Consider the following 14,403-nt stretch of genomic DNA (forward strand, 5'->3'; position numbering starts at 1 on the left):
TGGGAGGCAATTATTAATTTAAAATTTATTGTTAAATAAAAATAAAAATATAAAAGACAAGTTCATAATATAAATTTTGCCTTTGTCTGACGGTCACTTAATTCCCAGGTCAGCTATTAACATCGTTTTGAAAATACATTCTCTTTCTCCACCCACTGACGATTTAAATAATACAGTAGGCGTAAAGTTATAATCGGAAATCTCTCCCTTATTGCCACACATATTAGAATAAATGCTGACGAAATAAATAAATAAATAAAATAAAAATAAAGTAGCATTAAACATAATCTTATGTGGATCAATGCGTTTTTCTTTGAGAGAATGATTCTCAATAATTTTCAAAGATTAAAGAGATGCTATTTTAGTTGTTCTTGTTTAAATTGGCAACACTTTAGGGAGACGTCGTCAGTGACTCTTAAATTCTTACAAGTATAAGCCACCAAATTTTATATAGACGATACGTTTATCGTTTTATAAAGTTTAGTTTAAATTTGCTACTTAAATAACAGATATCAAGTATGGCTCTCAATAAACTTTTCACTTTTTTTCTCATTCAAATTATAATAAAATTAAAACTCATTAAAAGTGTTTTGTATATTCTCTAATCAAAAAAGTGCAGTAGATATATAAATCATTTAATTCGTTGTGAGGTTTTTTTCGTAATGTTATTTGACAAAATATTGATATTTGTTTTAAATAATATGGGTGTTTATAAAAATTTTAATTAAAAAAAAAAAAACTATTTATTTACAAAATGTTGCAAAGTTAATTATTAAAAAATAAAAAACAATATCGACTAGTGCAATAAAATTAAAATGCATACTGGTATGCGAAGTGCATTTGTCGATGCTGGTCGACGTGTTGCACCGCCAAGGTACGAACAGGTAATGTCCATATAAAAAAATTTACAAAAAAATAAAATAAAAATTCCTTTCAATTAATTAATATAAATATATAAAAGTGATATATTTTAATTTTGATAAATTATAAAATCAACAAGTGATGATACAAAAATTGTATACTAATTTATCTTGATTTTTTTTTAAATTATTTTATTTTAATCGAGCTCAATATTATAGCTTCTAATATGTCAAATGTTATTTTAGTTTTTACTGCAGACAGTGGAGATATATAATTCAAATTAATAAATAAATCAGCTGCCATCTGACGCTTAACAAAAGTAGCTCGAAATTCTACTCGATCGAGCTTTTTCTTTTTTTAAAAATAATAATAGCCACAAGAGCTTTTTATTCATGCTCAAATATACACGTTAAAGCACATATAGTATATTCAGTTATCCTGTGCTTTTTATCGGCGGATGATAAAACCAAAGAAATTTGAAAACTGGAAGATAATATTATCTTCCAGTGGCAAGTAGTATAGCCACATTTGGTCAGACAGAAACATATTATATAAATAGTTTAGAATGATACACGTAACTTTTGAAAAAAAATATACTTCACAGAATACTCCAAAACACGGTTATGTTATGGTATTAATAGGCTATTTTGTTTATTAAAAAAGATTTATAAATTTTTCTGCCTGACGAAACAAAAGGTTGTACTACTTATCACTGGAAGATAGAACTATCAAAAGTTTTTGGAAATTTCTTCAGTTTTACCATGTGCTGATAAATAGCCTGACTTAATTTTAAAAATTACTTTCATGGATATAAAATTAATAGTTTTTTTATCGTCTATTTTTAATGTTTATAATTTTAATATTCTCATTGGTGAACTATTTTGCGCAAATTTAAAATATAACAAAGTTAAAGTAGTTGCCTGCAAGCTATATGATAATAGAAATTATATTATAATATAATATGTAACATATCCTATACGTATACTAGACAAGTTTTCTCGAAAGTATTGTAACAAGCCAGGTCGGAAGTTCAGATATCGCCTGCAGGTGACATGATGACGTACACATTAAAAGCTATTTTACCGTATGGATTTTCCATCTGAAAACTGTATTTCTCCACATGCGTGTGTCTCGCAATCTAAATATTTACAATTTATTTATTCAGTATAAATATACACAAACAAACAACTACCCCATGTACTTTAAACTGCATTATTAACTACAAAAAAATATCTGTATTACAAACTACTGAATTATTTATCAGTAAATGTAATGTGAAAAGTAAATGCATATGTCACTATTGACTCAATAAATATATTAGTTGCATGTGATATAAATATTTAATAAATAATAATGGCGAACACTTTAGTACTTTTATTGTACGTGAAATTTTAAATGCTTTTTGTTTGCTCAGTTACCAGCGTTGATTATCACGGTGACCGGCCGATACTTTGCTGGCGTTTTATCTCACGCGTTATGGATAACAGTTTTTGTTTTGGAATGAATATTACATATTAAATCATAAATTGATGACGCACATTTGCATCATTACCAAAAATCAATATTACCATTATCAAATGTTATTTATGCGTATTCTGCGTCTACATTTTTATTCATTATGTATTTGCTGATCATTTTGATTTGTAAAAGATTTTATCTGCCATTGGTGATTATTCTATCAACAATGTGATCAATAATAAATCACATAATGTGATCAAAAAATATAAATGATTTTAAATTAGAAAAGATCATATTTTTTGGATCACATTATGTGATTTATTTATTGATCACATTGATAGAATATTCACATAATGTGATCAAAAAAATATAAAAGTATTTTAAATTAAAATGTGATCAAAAATAAATCATAATGTGATTAAAAATATAAATGTGATTTTAAATTATAAGTGATTATTTTGTCATAATTAGTGTGAGTTCAGTATGCCTGAGTGACATGCATGACTGCGCATTCATCCAGCAATTTTACGATTTAGCCTCTAACTGGCGTTCCAATTTTGGAATTCACTAAAACAAAAACAATTTATTTATTCGTATAAACAAATACACGTTCAGACGCCATACTGATAATAATTATCGACGCTCATCTCATTGTCAACATAAAACGTTAATAACTCAGTCACAAAATATCGTAGACAAATGTAAAACATTTCACTATTTAAAAATTTCACTACAATCTCGTAGTATACTCAGTGTTGTGATATAAATATTTAATAAATATATATTTATGAAACTATATGGATTTCTATTGGGGCAACATGATACATACAAACCAATGGTGTATGCTTATATACCTACTATTACAAATATAAATTAAAAACAATAGTATCAGCAGCTTGTTGTTATTGAATAAGTACCAACTACAATATACATTTCCCTACTTGGTATATCATACACATGCAAATTTAATCGCTTAATAGTTATGGCTAGCTAACTTGCATGACTACAAAAAAAAAAAAAAATATGTACAACTACCTTGGACATGTTATAAAATTGGTACTTAATACTGTATGTATAATACACGCAAAGAATGTTCGACTGTGCAACAATAATCCAACTAGAGAAAAAAAATAAAAAATAAAAAATTTAGTTTAACATGAACAAGGGAGAGTGCAATAACTAAGCTCAATGTTTTTTTATCCACGTACTGGTCAAACTCAACTACCTAACGCCCATTTTTATTGTTTAAACTCAGTCATTACAATTTGTTCATGTAGTTCGTCATTTCAATACAACTAACCTTCTTATTATTTTAAAGTGAGATGATATTGTCTGTCTAAATTGTGTGCATGTTGTTAATTTAAAAAATTTTAAAAACTAATCGACGAGATCTGTGAGAATTATTCAGTATTCTTATCACATGGATTTTCAATCAATTTTGCATCAAGTGCAATCGTCGGTTTATATATAAATATTAAAAAATAATGTATCATTGTTTTTATACTGTTAAAGATTTTACTATTTTATCGATTAGTATAATTATTGTGCAATGAATTTCGACGCAAGATATTTTTTTATATTTAAAAATAAATAAAATTACCTTTAAGTTGATGGTGAACTTATTGATGATATCAGCAAATTGAATAAAGACTGGTTAGGGTCAGCATGCCGCCAAGATGACGGTGGTATAGGTATATAGTCGTGAAACATTATTGAGCGAATCCACATACATTTTAAGCTATATATGCAAGCTCTTGGGAGGAAATGCACCAACGCCATCCTTCGGAAAAACATAAAAAAAAATATATCAAGGTCAATATGTGATACTTTGGCTAAAATAAAGCTCAAAAAAATTTTTAAAATATAAAACAATATACTTTATTAGCATAATATAAATTAATTATTAGCTTTTCTATTTATTTTCTTTAAATATTTATATATTTAACTTTCTCCATTAATTTTCATATTTTTAAGAATTACAAAATAAATATTTGCTAACAAATAAATAAATGATACAAAATTTGCTTATCAAAATTAATTTAAGATTTAAATAATCATTAATATAAAACAAATAAAATAAAATAATTGACATACTTTTGGAGAAGTATAAAGGTGAAAGCAAAGACGATAGTACGAAATTAAATTTGTTGGGGTCACGAGAATATATATATATAGTCAAGGGCGAATAGAAAATCAGCAAGTAATATATATCTCATTGATATATACATAGAGGTAAAATATAATACGTAGATGTAGCTGTGCCTCACAGTTTGCTATAGAGTGTTTCGTCTGTAGAGTGCAATATCACGAGGCAGAAACAGTGAAATTATTAAGCGTTAAAATGACAGTTGTCTAAATGACATACAGTGTTGCAAACTCATTGTGTTTAGAAAAATTTTAATTATGTACTAAATATAATTAAAATATAATTATATTTTACTTTTTAATTATATTTTCAAAATTAAATATAAAAAAAAAAAAAAGTTCAGCAAACTAGTTGAATGGGTGGAACGAGTGTCATACGAAAAACAAAGCACAAGCTTAAAGCTGTGTCACATAAATTTGACCACAGTGATCGGGTCAGTGATTCAAGCTTGGCTACTTGTCATTGCCTTGAACAAAATAATTATTTGTCTGCATTTGAATCATTTTATATAGAATCACCATTACTCAATGATTATTTTGACTTCAATAATACATTTACAGACAGTGGCACTTTAGGCATCATTAATAATAATCATTATAATTGTAATAATAAAGAATTTTTCACAAACGATAATCAAACATCAACAATGGCATCTAAATCAAAACATCGCCGAGAAAATTTTGATGTTAATGATCACACTGGTAGTAATACCAATAGTAATTATCGTCGTTATCGAAGGACAAAAAAACGACGGTGAGTTTAAAAATTATTTGACTGAATAAAAGCACATGATGACATAATTATATTTTAATTATTTAATAAGAGTTGGTTGACTCATGTATTTTCACAAATTAAATAATTGCATTGATTAAAAATTGATCAGTGTAATTATTTAATGAGTGAAAAATAATTTGTGCATTGTCAATTGAACTCTTGAATATATAATTTTGATAAAAATGCCAATGCAGCTTTATACTCATGAAAAATGCACAAAAATGTTCACAGAGGCTTTGTATTTGTCCACCAATGATGTTTAAAGATGCACTTGTCTCTCGTGGCTTGTTCAGTAAATCAACAAGCTAAAGCACAATGAATATAACTGGCTTGCTTGCCATGTTTGATGTTGGATCGTATCCATGAGTGATTTGGCTGGCGTTATAACAAATTCGTTGGTTCGATGGCAACATCGTTATATTGGTAAAATTTTCATTATTAAATATTTTACCATCACTTGCAATTTATTATATTACTTATTGTAAATTCAAATATTTATATTAAAAAACATTAAAAGCAATGATTTTAATTAATTTAATTTTAATTAAAGTTATACTTAGTTTGAGAAACAAAACTCGGTCATGCTTGAAAATGGAATGCTTTATTGTAATGGCATACCGTAAATAAATTTCTAGAATTTATTTATTTTATTTTAAATTTTTAAATGTATTTTTAAATAAAAAATATTCAAAATAAATCTCAATATTACAACAGATTTATTTTTTTATTGATCAATCATTACTTCATTACGAAAATAAAATCCCAGCTTTCAGTTGATGAGATTTATCTGGCTTAACTTATCAACTTGGAATAATTCGTAGTTAAATTAATAAATTAAAATAAAAAAATAAATAAATTTACTAAAGTATTTTTAAAATTTCCCTGTAAATATTATTCATCAATTTATTTTCGTATATATATTACTCAATTTTTTGTCGCAAGCCTAATTTATATATATAACGTTCTTGAAAAAATTATAATTTAATAAACTGATAAACACGTTATTTTTAAAATATACTTGTTTTGACACAACATTATAAATATTGATATTCAAAACATGTTATTATTTTGAATATCAATACTTATTTAAATCGTATTACTTGAAGAACTAGTGTTATTCGTCGACGTCAAGATGTTGGCACATAAATTTTTTTTTTTTTTATATTTTCAAGCTTTAATACAATCGATGAGGTTTTATTATTTTTTATCACTGCTTTTTATCCTATTGGTTCAAAATTGTATGAAGTCTCAAAAGTGTGTACTTGCTAATAAAACCACGACATACTGACTCAGTAACAGGTTTGCAAGTCAACGAAACATATTTCATTGTTTTTTTTTTTTTACCTTTTCATCACAATATTTTAACAACAATAATGATGTTTGTTATTTAATGTGAATTTTTAAAAATGTCGCAACAAATTTGTGCAGTTGGTCATTGGCAAAGTATCAAAATAAACAAATTTTATATAAACTCTTAATGTATAATGAGGGCACTTTGAAAAAATGTGTCAAAATAAATGATAAAGTGCTATGGGTTTTGTTGGCAATACCTTTGTGGATGTTATAATATTACTTGCCATATCAAATACTCTTTTACGTTTTATTGGTATTTGCGAATTTTGCATTCCACATTCTATTGTCTTGACATTTGTCTTCATTACCAGTGGATTTATGTAAGTTCAAATATATTCTCTAATTAGTCATTATTGATTTACAATTTTACAAAAATTTTATTATCACCTAGATAAAAATTTGTAGCTTTGAATTATTCATTTCTTTTTTTTTTTCCTTCAAAGTACTTGAAAATAATTTATTCAGAAAAAATTATATCATATTTCTCGTAATAAAAATTACTAAGTAAATTTCACATGAATGCTTTTTCATATTTTTTTAAAATGAAGTCGATTCTGTTGAAGAAAAAAAAGCTATCATAAAGTTATGATGACTTTTGAATAAAAAATTATCTGTAATTATATGCTTGAAATTTTTTACAATCTTCAGAATGACCCTTGGGTTCAGCTTCGTGTTACGTTTATGGGAATTTGTGGTAACTATGCGAGTTTAGTGTTGCTTGGCAACTATTATTTTGGCAAATTGAAGAGTGCTATATACAAGTAGTTTATCGCAAGATTCATATGGCTATACAGTAATAATAATATTATAGTTCATAGTACAATCGAAGTGGCCACAAATCATATACTCAAGATTCACAGAACGTTGATTGTTAAATTTACTAAATTACTATATATCAAAGTTTGAAATCTTGTGTCTGTCTGAAACTTTAAATGACAACTTGATTGAGAATCAACAGGGGAAATCTTGATCTATATTCTCATAGGATTTCTTAAACTTTTTAAAATAGTCTATATATATAAATGTACTATCTGTTGAAGCTTTCATCAATGAGTATTAGTTGCTTGATTTGCCATTTTAAAAACTTCAAGTATTAAAACTTTTCAAGCACAAAATTTTAATATATATTTTTTCTTGATTAACACCAAGGTTATCAACAACTTTAATTATCAATTAGAGATATTAATTAAATGAAAAGAAAAAACTTTTAATTGTTTAAAATAAATTTTAAAACAAATTTGGTATAAATTTAAATTGTAGGTAACGTAGAATAAATATTTTAGCATTATAAACTCAATCGACATAGGCGAGGAATCTTCTATATCAAAGTGTCTATTCAACCCCTATTTTATATTAAATTCAACCCCTTGTATTTTAAATTTGCACAAAGTATCAACCCCTATTCGAGAGATGGCGTAACAATACTTTTTGTAAGGTCATCCCCATTATGACACAGTCAGAGTCTCTCAACTATTTTTTTTCAATGCAATTTTTTTCTTATTCTTTTCCACAATATCAATACTATATTATAAATAATTTTTTTAACTTTTCATGCTATTATTTTCGTCATTTTTAATGAACATAAACTATTTTTAAAAATATTATTAAAAATGGTCTGACTAAATTGGTGATTTATAAAAGGGTTTTTTTACGAATGAAAGCACATGGATATTGCTTGTGTCATATATCTGTATAGCAACGGCGCCACAGACATTCACAAAAGTAGGTCGTGACGTAATTCTCGGTGATCGTTAAACTGGAACTTATCGATAGAGAGACCGGAACGCACGTGAGAACACCAGAAACACTGCATGTACATGGATGTTGCCAATTCTGGGTTTTCCGCGTTTACGCATTGCATACTTGCGACAATTGTCACACTAATTTAATATATAAATGCCGCATTAATAATATTATTTTTAAATACTTTGAACAAATTGAAAAAAAAAAAATTTAAACCATTTTAATTAATGATAACTGATAGATGAAATAAAAGCGAAATAATTAAATTATAAAAATTAATTTATCATTTGAGAAAAAAAATTTATAATTTATTATATTGAAATGAATTTTTAAAAAATCATTTATATTAAATTTTGGCTGTATTATTGTGCTTCAAATCAAAGTTGAGTTTGATACGCTGCATATGGTAAAACCTGGCAATGAAATATTGATTTAAAAAAATATCTGGTTTGGTATTTTCAACACGTTTCAAAGCTCTATACCACTCAAAGTGATTTCGGTAAAAGTGTAAAAATATTCTGGATCTTGTCGAATCTCAGATATAATACAGTGTTTAAATAAATAAAATTCAACTCTTTGATATTTATTTATAATATTTTTTCATGGTCAATTTTTGATGGAAATAAAAATTTAATGAATGAAAATAGACTATAATTAAAAAAAAAAATAATAAATAACAAACTAAATTTAATGAATAATTAAATCCATCCAATTAATTGAACAATTAAAATAAAAAAAAAATATTTTTAAACGCTAAAATAATATGTAATTTAATTTAAACTTGTAAAAGCTTTTAATAATTTTATTTTATAATAATCTAGTGAACTCGCTAGTAAAATAGGATTTACTTCTTTATTGGAAAAAATCCCACTTCTCATCTATTCTCAATGCAGAGCCTTAAGAAAAGTTGCTTGAGAAATATTTCTAAAAATAAATACTCAACTGTAGAAAATTCAAGAGAATCTTTAAATTACATTTGACTATACATTTACTTGAAACTAATGAATGTTGAAAATTAAAAACATTAAAATTATTTAATTTATTTTAATTTTAAATCAAATATTTAATTAACAATTATTCATATTTCATTTATTATTTTTTTTTTTAATTCTTAACACGTTTAATATTTTCATGAAAATATTATGATTTGAAAATGACAAAAAGAAATCACTTTTATTCAATTAAAAAATGAATATTCATAAAACGTATAACTAGATCATCCTCTAACCATCTGAATAAAGTCAGAAAGTCGGGACATGAAATAAAATTGTAACTTTTCATGGGACAGTGCTATCTTTTTATCGTCTAAAAATATCTCTATAAATGTTTTTAGCTATGTACTTAGAAAGTATTTTTAGATTTACAATATAAAACTTGAAACAAATCCTATTATTCTCACAGTATTCATCGTCCTCGAGAAATTTCAGTAGTTTAGCCAGTACAGGATAAAACCTTATGACGGAAATTCATAGCTATATGTTGTCCAAGTATTTCGGTCACGGTCATTGAAGTAAGAAAGGCCAGCATACCGGGTATCTTTAGCGCACCCTGCCTTCTTTATATATACATTTCTATTATACTATACATATTTTTCTGCCGCATTCTGTTATCTATATAACATTTTTTATTTATTCGAAATAAAATTTAAAAAATATACACAAATAGCAGCGAATGAACTTTATCACATGTATATATGTATTTTTTTTATTTATAATCAAATAAAATGTACATAATATAATTATCAGTAACAACACAAGAATAATAATTTTTCATTGTTTTCCATTGTCACGTAAAACAACTAACAAGTGAGTTGTTCTACACTAGTTTCTAGAAAAAAATTCTATGCTATTGAATTATACGTGTACATTTTCATTTAGCTTTCCAGAAACAAGTGACTATATTATGGCCCTACCCTGTATACTTAACGAACTCTGACTAGCCCATTACTATTGATTTTATACTTTTGATTTTTTTTCCTGCAGTCACGACCTGCTTTCTGTTATTATTAAAGTCAATATATATCAAATTTTTTTCTACTGTAATTTCAATAGTTCACATAACAAATTTAAGCTGTTTAAAAAAAATAAAAAGTATTTTTTTTTTTTTTTTTATTGAACACGTATAAACAATAAATTAAAATGAAAAACAAAAAAAAAAAACTTTAAACAATAAGTGTTTTTTTAGAAAATTGTCGCAGTTTTAGTTAATGCGGTATTTGATTATTGTTTTTCGTACTGCAGTAATAGTGTCTCGGATATGTGTACTTATATAAGGACAACAAGCACAAATGATAACAAGTGAAGCAATTGACAGCAATTCAGAGATATTGGTAATTGGGACAGGGTTATCGTGTTGGTATAGGGTATGGTGTAGCCGTCACGCTAAGCGTCATTGATAGTGGATTTGGTATTACAGAATAGATTGATGGTTTCAAGTATAGAACACTATTGATCGAACCAAGAGTAGCATTGCGATTTACACTCACGTTTGCATTGTTGACGTATAATCACAATCAATTACATCTGACTGTATTCACTTTGATCATTTTAATTATTATAAAAATAAATTAATATATATTTTATTTGCTCAACTAATGATTGTCAATTGATATTCTTTAATTGACAAATTTTTTTATATTGCCAATTATTAAAATATTCCAGTTATTTACACATATAGCTATATACCAATTAAAATTTTATTTTACGTTGAAAAAACAAAAAATAGTTTGTCGATAAACAATCTATTGTTGATTCAAAATAATAATATAGTTCACACAATAATATACGAAAATCAACACTGTAATTGTAGTTTAAAATAATTATAGACATTATATCATTGGCTTTGGCGATTCCACATAGTTAACTCATACTATTTCATGTATATACAGAGAAAATTCCTTATTCAACTAAAATTCCACAGTCTCTTGATTCAACAGGTCGATATTATCGGTTCTTGTATATGGATAATGAGAATTTTGACTTGCAGTGTCAATTGGTTATGATATTGGTTATCATTGTTGTATAATCCGGCAACACCTTATTAAACCACTGACATTATCGATAGGTTATGCCAGCATTATTAACCGTCTGACCTGATCAATGAAAAAGCACTCATATGATTTATGACTCGTGTGGTACGCATATATCATTTAATATATAGATGTGGATATATAAAGCTAAATACTTTCCAAAATCCAGTATATATGAAATAAATAATAGGGTTGACAGTTTGATAAATCTATTTTATTTATAATGAAAAATAAAAAATGAAAGATTTGTTAAATGTAAGCGAAGAAGGTATATTATTCATGATATCATGGGTAAAGTCGTAGAATAACATTGATGAGGGTAAGGTTAAGTAAGATTCTCCAAAAAAAAAATACTTTATCGACTATAAAAATTAGATATATATTACGGTACAGCCCAATCCACGCATTTCTTGATAAGCATTTTTTCTCTCTTGAATATCTTTTATCTACTTTTCCCAATTTCACCTCATACTCAACGCCGATTTCCCCACTATCATCTAACCCGTTTTCCGCCCTTCACAGATGACTATATAGCAACCCAATCCCACCACAACCATCCGTAGAATCGAGCTTTTCATCGTGTTATCTTTGTTGCTCTTTCATGAAAATTATTCGACCTCTTTCTCTCTAACAAATATTCCCCACCATCATGGCGTTTGTAGCGCCACTGTTATGATGGCAGTGGTAAATGTTTGTACTATGCAGCCGCTATTCTACTAGCTGTACCTACCTATCTATCCCCAGGTTCAACCTATCCAACAGCAAACCTATTTAGCGAGGGAGCTCCCCGGCTCCGCGAGCGCGCTCGCGATGCTGTCGCGCGTCTCGTTTTTGTGTATACAATCGTGCCGGGTTTAAGAATACATGCTACTACATATATATATATCTATCTATTTATCATTGGTTGGTGTTTGTTACACATTTTTGAGTGCCCACTTGCTTTCCATGCTTGAAACGTTGACTGTCTGTTAATCATAAAACACATCTCAGTGTCATCTTGCCTCGCGCCTCTTCTAAAAATCTATGCCAAGTTTGTGCACTGTATTACTATTATCATTATTATTAATGTTTATGATTTTTTTTTTAATTTATTGACTATATTGTTATATGCAATATTTATAAATATATACAGTTTAATTAATGTTTTAAAAAAAAAAATATAAATACTCAGTAATAATATTTATTTTAGTGTCTGTGTGTATGTGCCAATTTCTATAAATGTTATTGAAATCTTGGATATATATATCTTGTTTGTTTGAATATGTTCAAATGACAAGGATATTGATAGTGACAGCTTACAGTGAAATTGATTTGCAATTTATTGAATAGTGTGTGAATGAATGTGTCTATAAATGATTGACAAAGTGACAGGATCGAATGAACAACGAAATATTAAGGATTATACTCAAGAGTACAATAACAAAATGAAAACAAAATGCTGACAGTGGTCTGGAATTATTTATTATTGACAATATGAGCAATTATTTTTTCTTTATATAATTTTCTTTAATGACTAATCTTAATAGTATAATTTTTTTATATACATTTTTTTTTCTTGTCTTTTATTTTCCTTGAAACTATTTTTTATTTATTTATTTATTCTATTGTGATTACGCGTGTTGGCGTGCACCAACAGCTGCCAAAATTTAAAAAAAAAAATATATATAAACTTGTGTATTCGTCAATTGTCACTAGATCATTTTGATCGTCAAGTGACACTATTATTTTCATCAAAGAAATAGCAAAAAGAGCAGCCGCCCCCATGCAACATGCAGATGATCCTGGTTGCTGGCGGGTGAGTCCATCCTTTCACCGTTAATATATATTCAATAAAATTACTTTTTTTATACAAATTGTATATTTTTATATAAATTATTATTTATTATAAAATTTAGCTGTGTTTTATCAAGACTCTGATACATTGATATGTAGTTTTTAATTTTTTTCATTTCATTCATCTCTTCTTACACTGTCAGCTGACAACATACATGAAAAAAAATTCGACTTGTGTTAGTTTGGGTTCGATGTTTTCAGTCGCATCATTTTGAAGCAAATTGTGAATATTTATTTTAATATTTACTGCCAATAAAAACTACAAATATATAATGAACCAAACTGAACAAAAAAAAATATAAAAAATTATGAATGTGTATACCTTCCTTACCCATTAACCCACGTGCATATTAACCGATGCCTTTGCTCCCGCTTGTTTTTCATTTGGTTCGTTTGACCTACACATATATACTCAGTCATTATCACAAGACCTTTGACTGATATTCATAATAATATTTTCTCATTTATCATTAGCATCATTATGTGACATAAATTTTACCTACATGCTACTGCTGCTGCTGTATATTTTATTTATTTCATTTTTATATTTGAATTTTATTTTTATAAAAATAGATTTTTCTGATGCTAATAAGCTGCGTCTAATTTCATGTATTTCTTGACTTTTGATTTACGATGCATATATTTTTTTATCCCTTGGGTTTCAAATACCTGTCATTCAGTCAATGTATGTCACAAGTGGACTAGTCGTTCGTCCTTGTTATGTCATCCAGGCCTTTTTTATGTTTCTCAATATTGTGAGTCTTGAATCTCGATTGGGCGAATTCCCTCGGCTCACGACTTTTTATACTTTTTTTTTTTTTTTTTTCTGTCATACAATCAACTTCCTTAAGGAAGAAAAGTAGCCAAGACGACAAATAAAAAATCAAAAACATTTTATTTTCTTGATTTAATCCGTTTTTTTATTCTTTTTATTTTATTGAGATTATTTTTTTTTTTTTTTGAGCAAAAAAAAATGGAGAAGAAAGTGTTACTAATCGTTGGATGTTTTTTATTTTTTCTCTGTCACTTTAAACTCTTTTTCTAGATGTCCACTACTGCTGATGGTTTTTTTTTTCAGGGTTTTCTTCGTTACTTTTTATTTGTTAAATTACAATAAAGAAAGTTTAAAATTTAATTTAATTTTAATCGGATTTCTTTTAGTTTATTGGTCGAGTTTTTTCAACACCATTTGTTGAATGAAGAAAAT

At 26.9% G+C, this 14,403-nt stretch overlaps 2 protein-coding genes across 7 annotated transcripts in view; both read left to right on the forward strand.

Annotated features, from left to right (window-relative positions):
- Positions 1-14,403, forward strand: part of LOC122848673 (potassium voltage-gated channel protein Shaker) — an 81,152-nt gene that overhangs the window by 22,630 nt on the left and 44,119 nt on the right. Inside the window, exon 1 of one of the 6 annotated variants that reach the window (XM_044146905.1) lies at positions 408-884. The exons of 3 other annotated variants lie outside the window; for them this stretch is intronic. In XM_044146905.1, coding sequence (XP_044002840.1) covers positions 847-884 — 38 coding nt within the window. In that variant the 5' untranslated portion in view covers positions 408-846. Of the gene's footprint in view, positions 1-407; positions 885-12,138; positions 13,159-14,403 lie in introns of those variants that run through there. 2 more of the 6 variants (XM_044146904.1, XM_044146906.1) reach the window with 2 other exon arrangements.
- LOC122848675 lies at positions 4,122-5,950 on the forward strand. Its single transcript, XM_044146908.1, has 2 exons — positions 4,122-5,218; positions 5,471-5,950. Exons 1-2 carry the CDS (start codon positions 4,821-4,823, stop codon positions 5,493-5,495), a joined length of 423 nt encoding a protein of 140 aa, XP_044002843.1. The 5' UTR covers positions 4,122-4,820; the 3' UTR covers positions 5,496-5,950.

This window comes from Aphidius gifuensis, linkage group LG2 (assembly GCF_014905175.1).
Source record: "Aphidius gifuensis isolate YNYX2018 linkage group LG2, ASM1490517v1, whole genome shotgun sequence".
Classification (NCBI taxonomy): domain Eukaryota; kingdom Metazoa; phylum Arthropoda; class Insecta; order Hymenoptera; family Braconidae; genus Aphidius; species Aphidius gifuensis.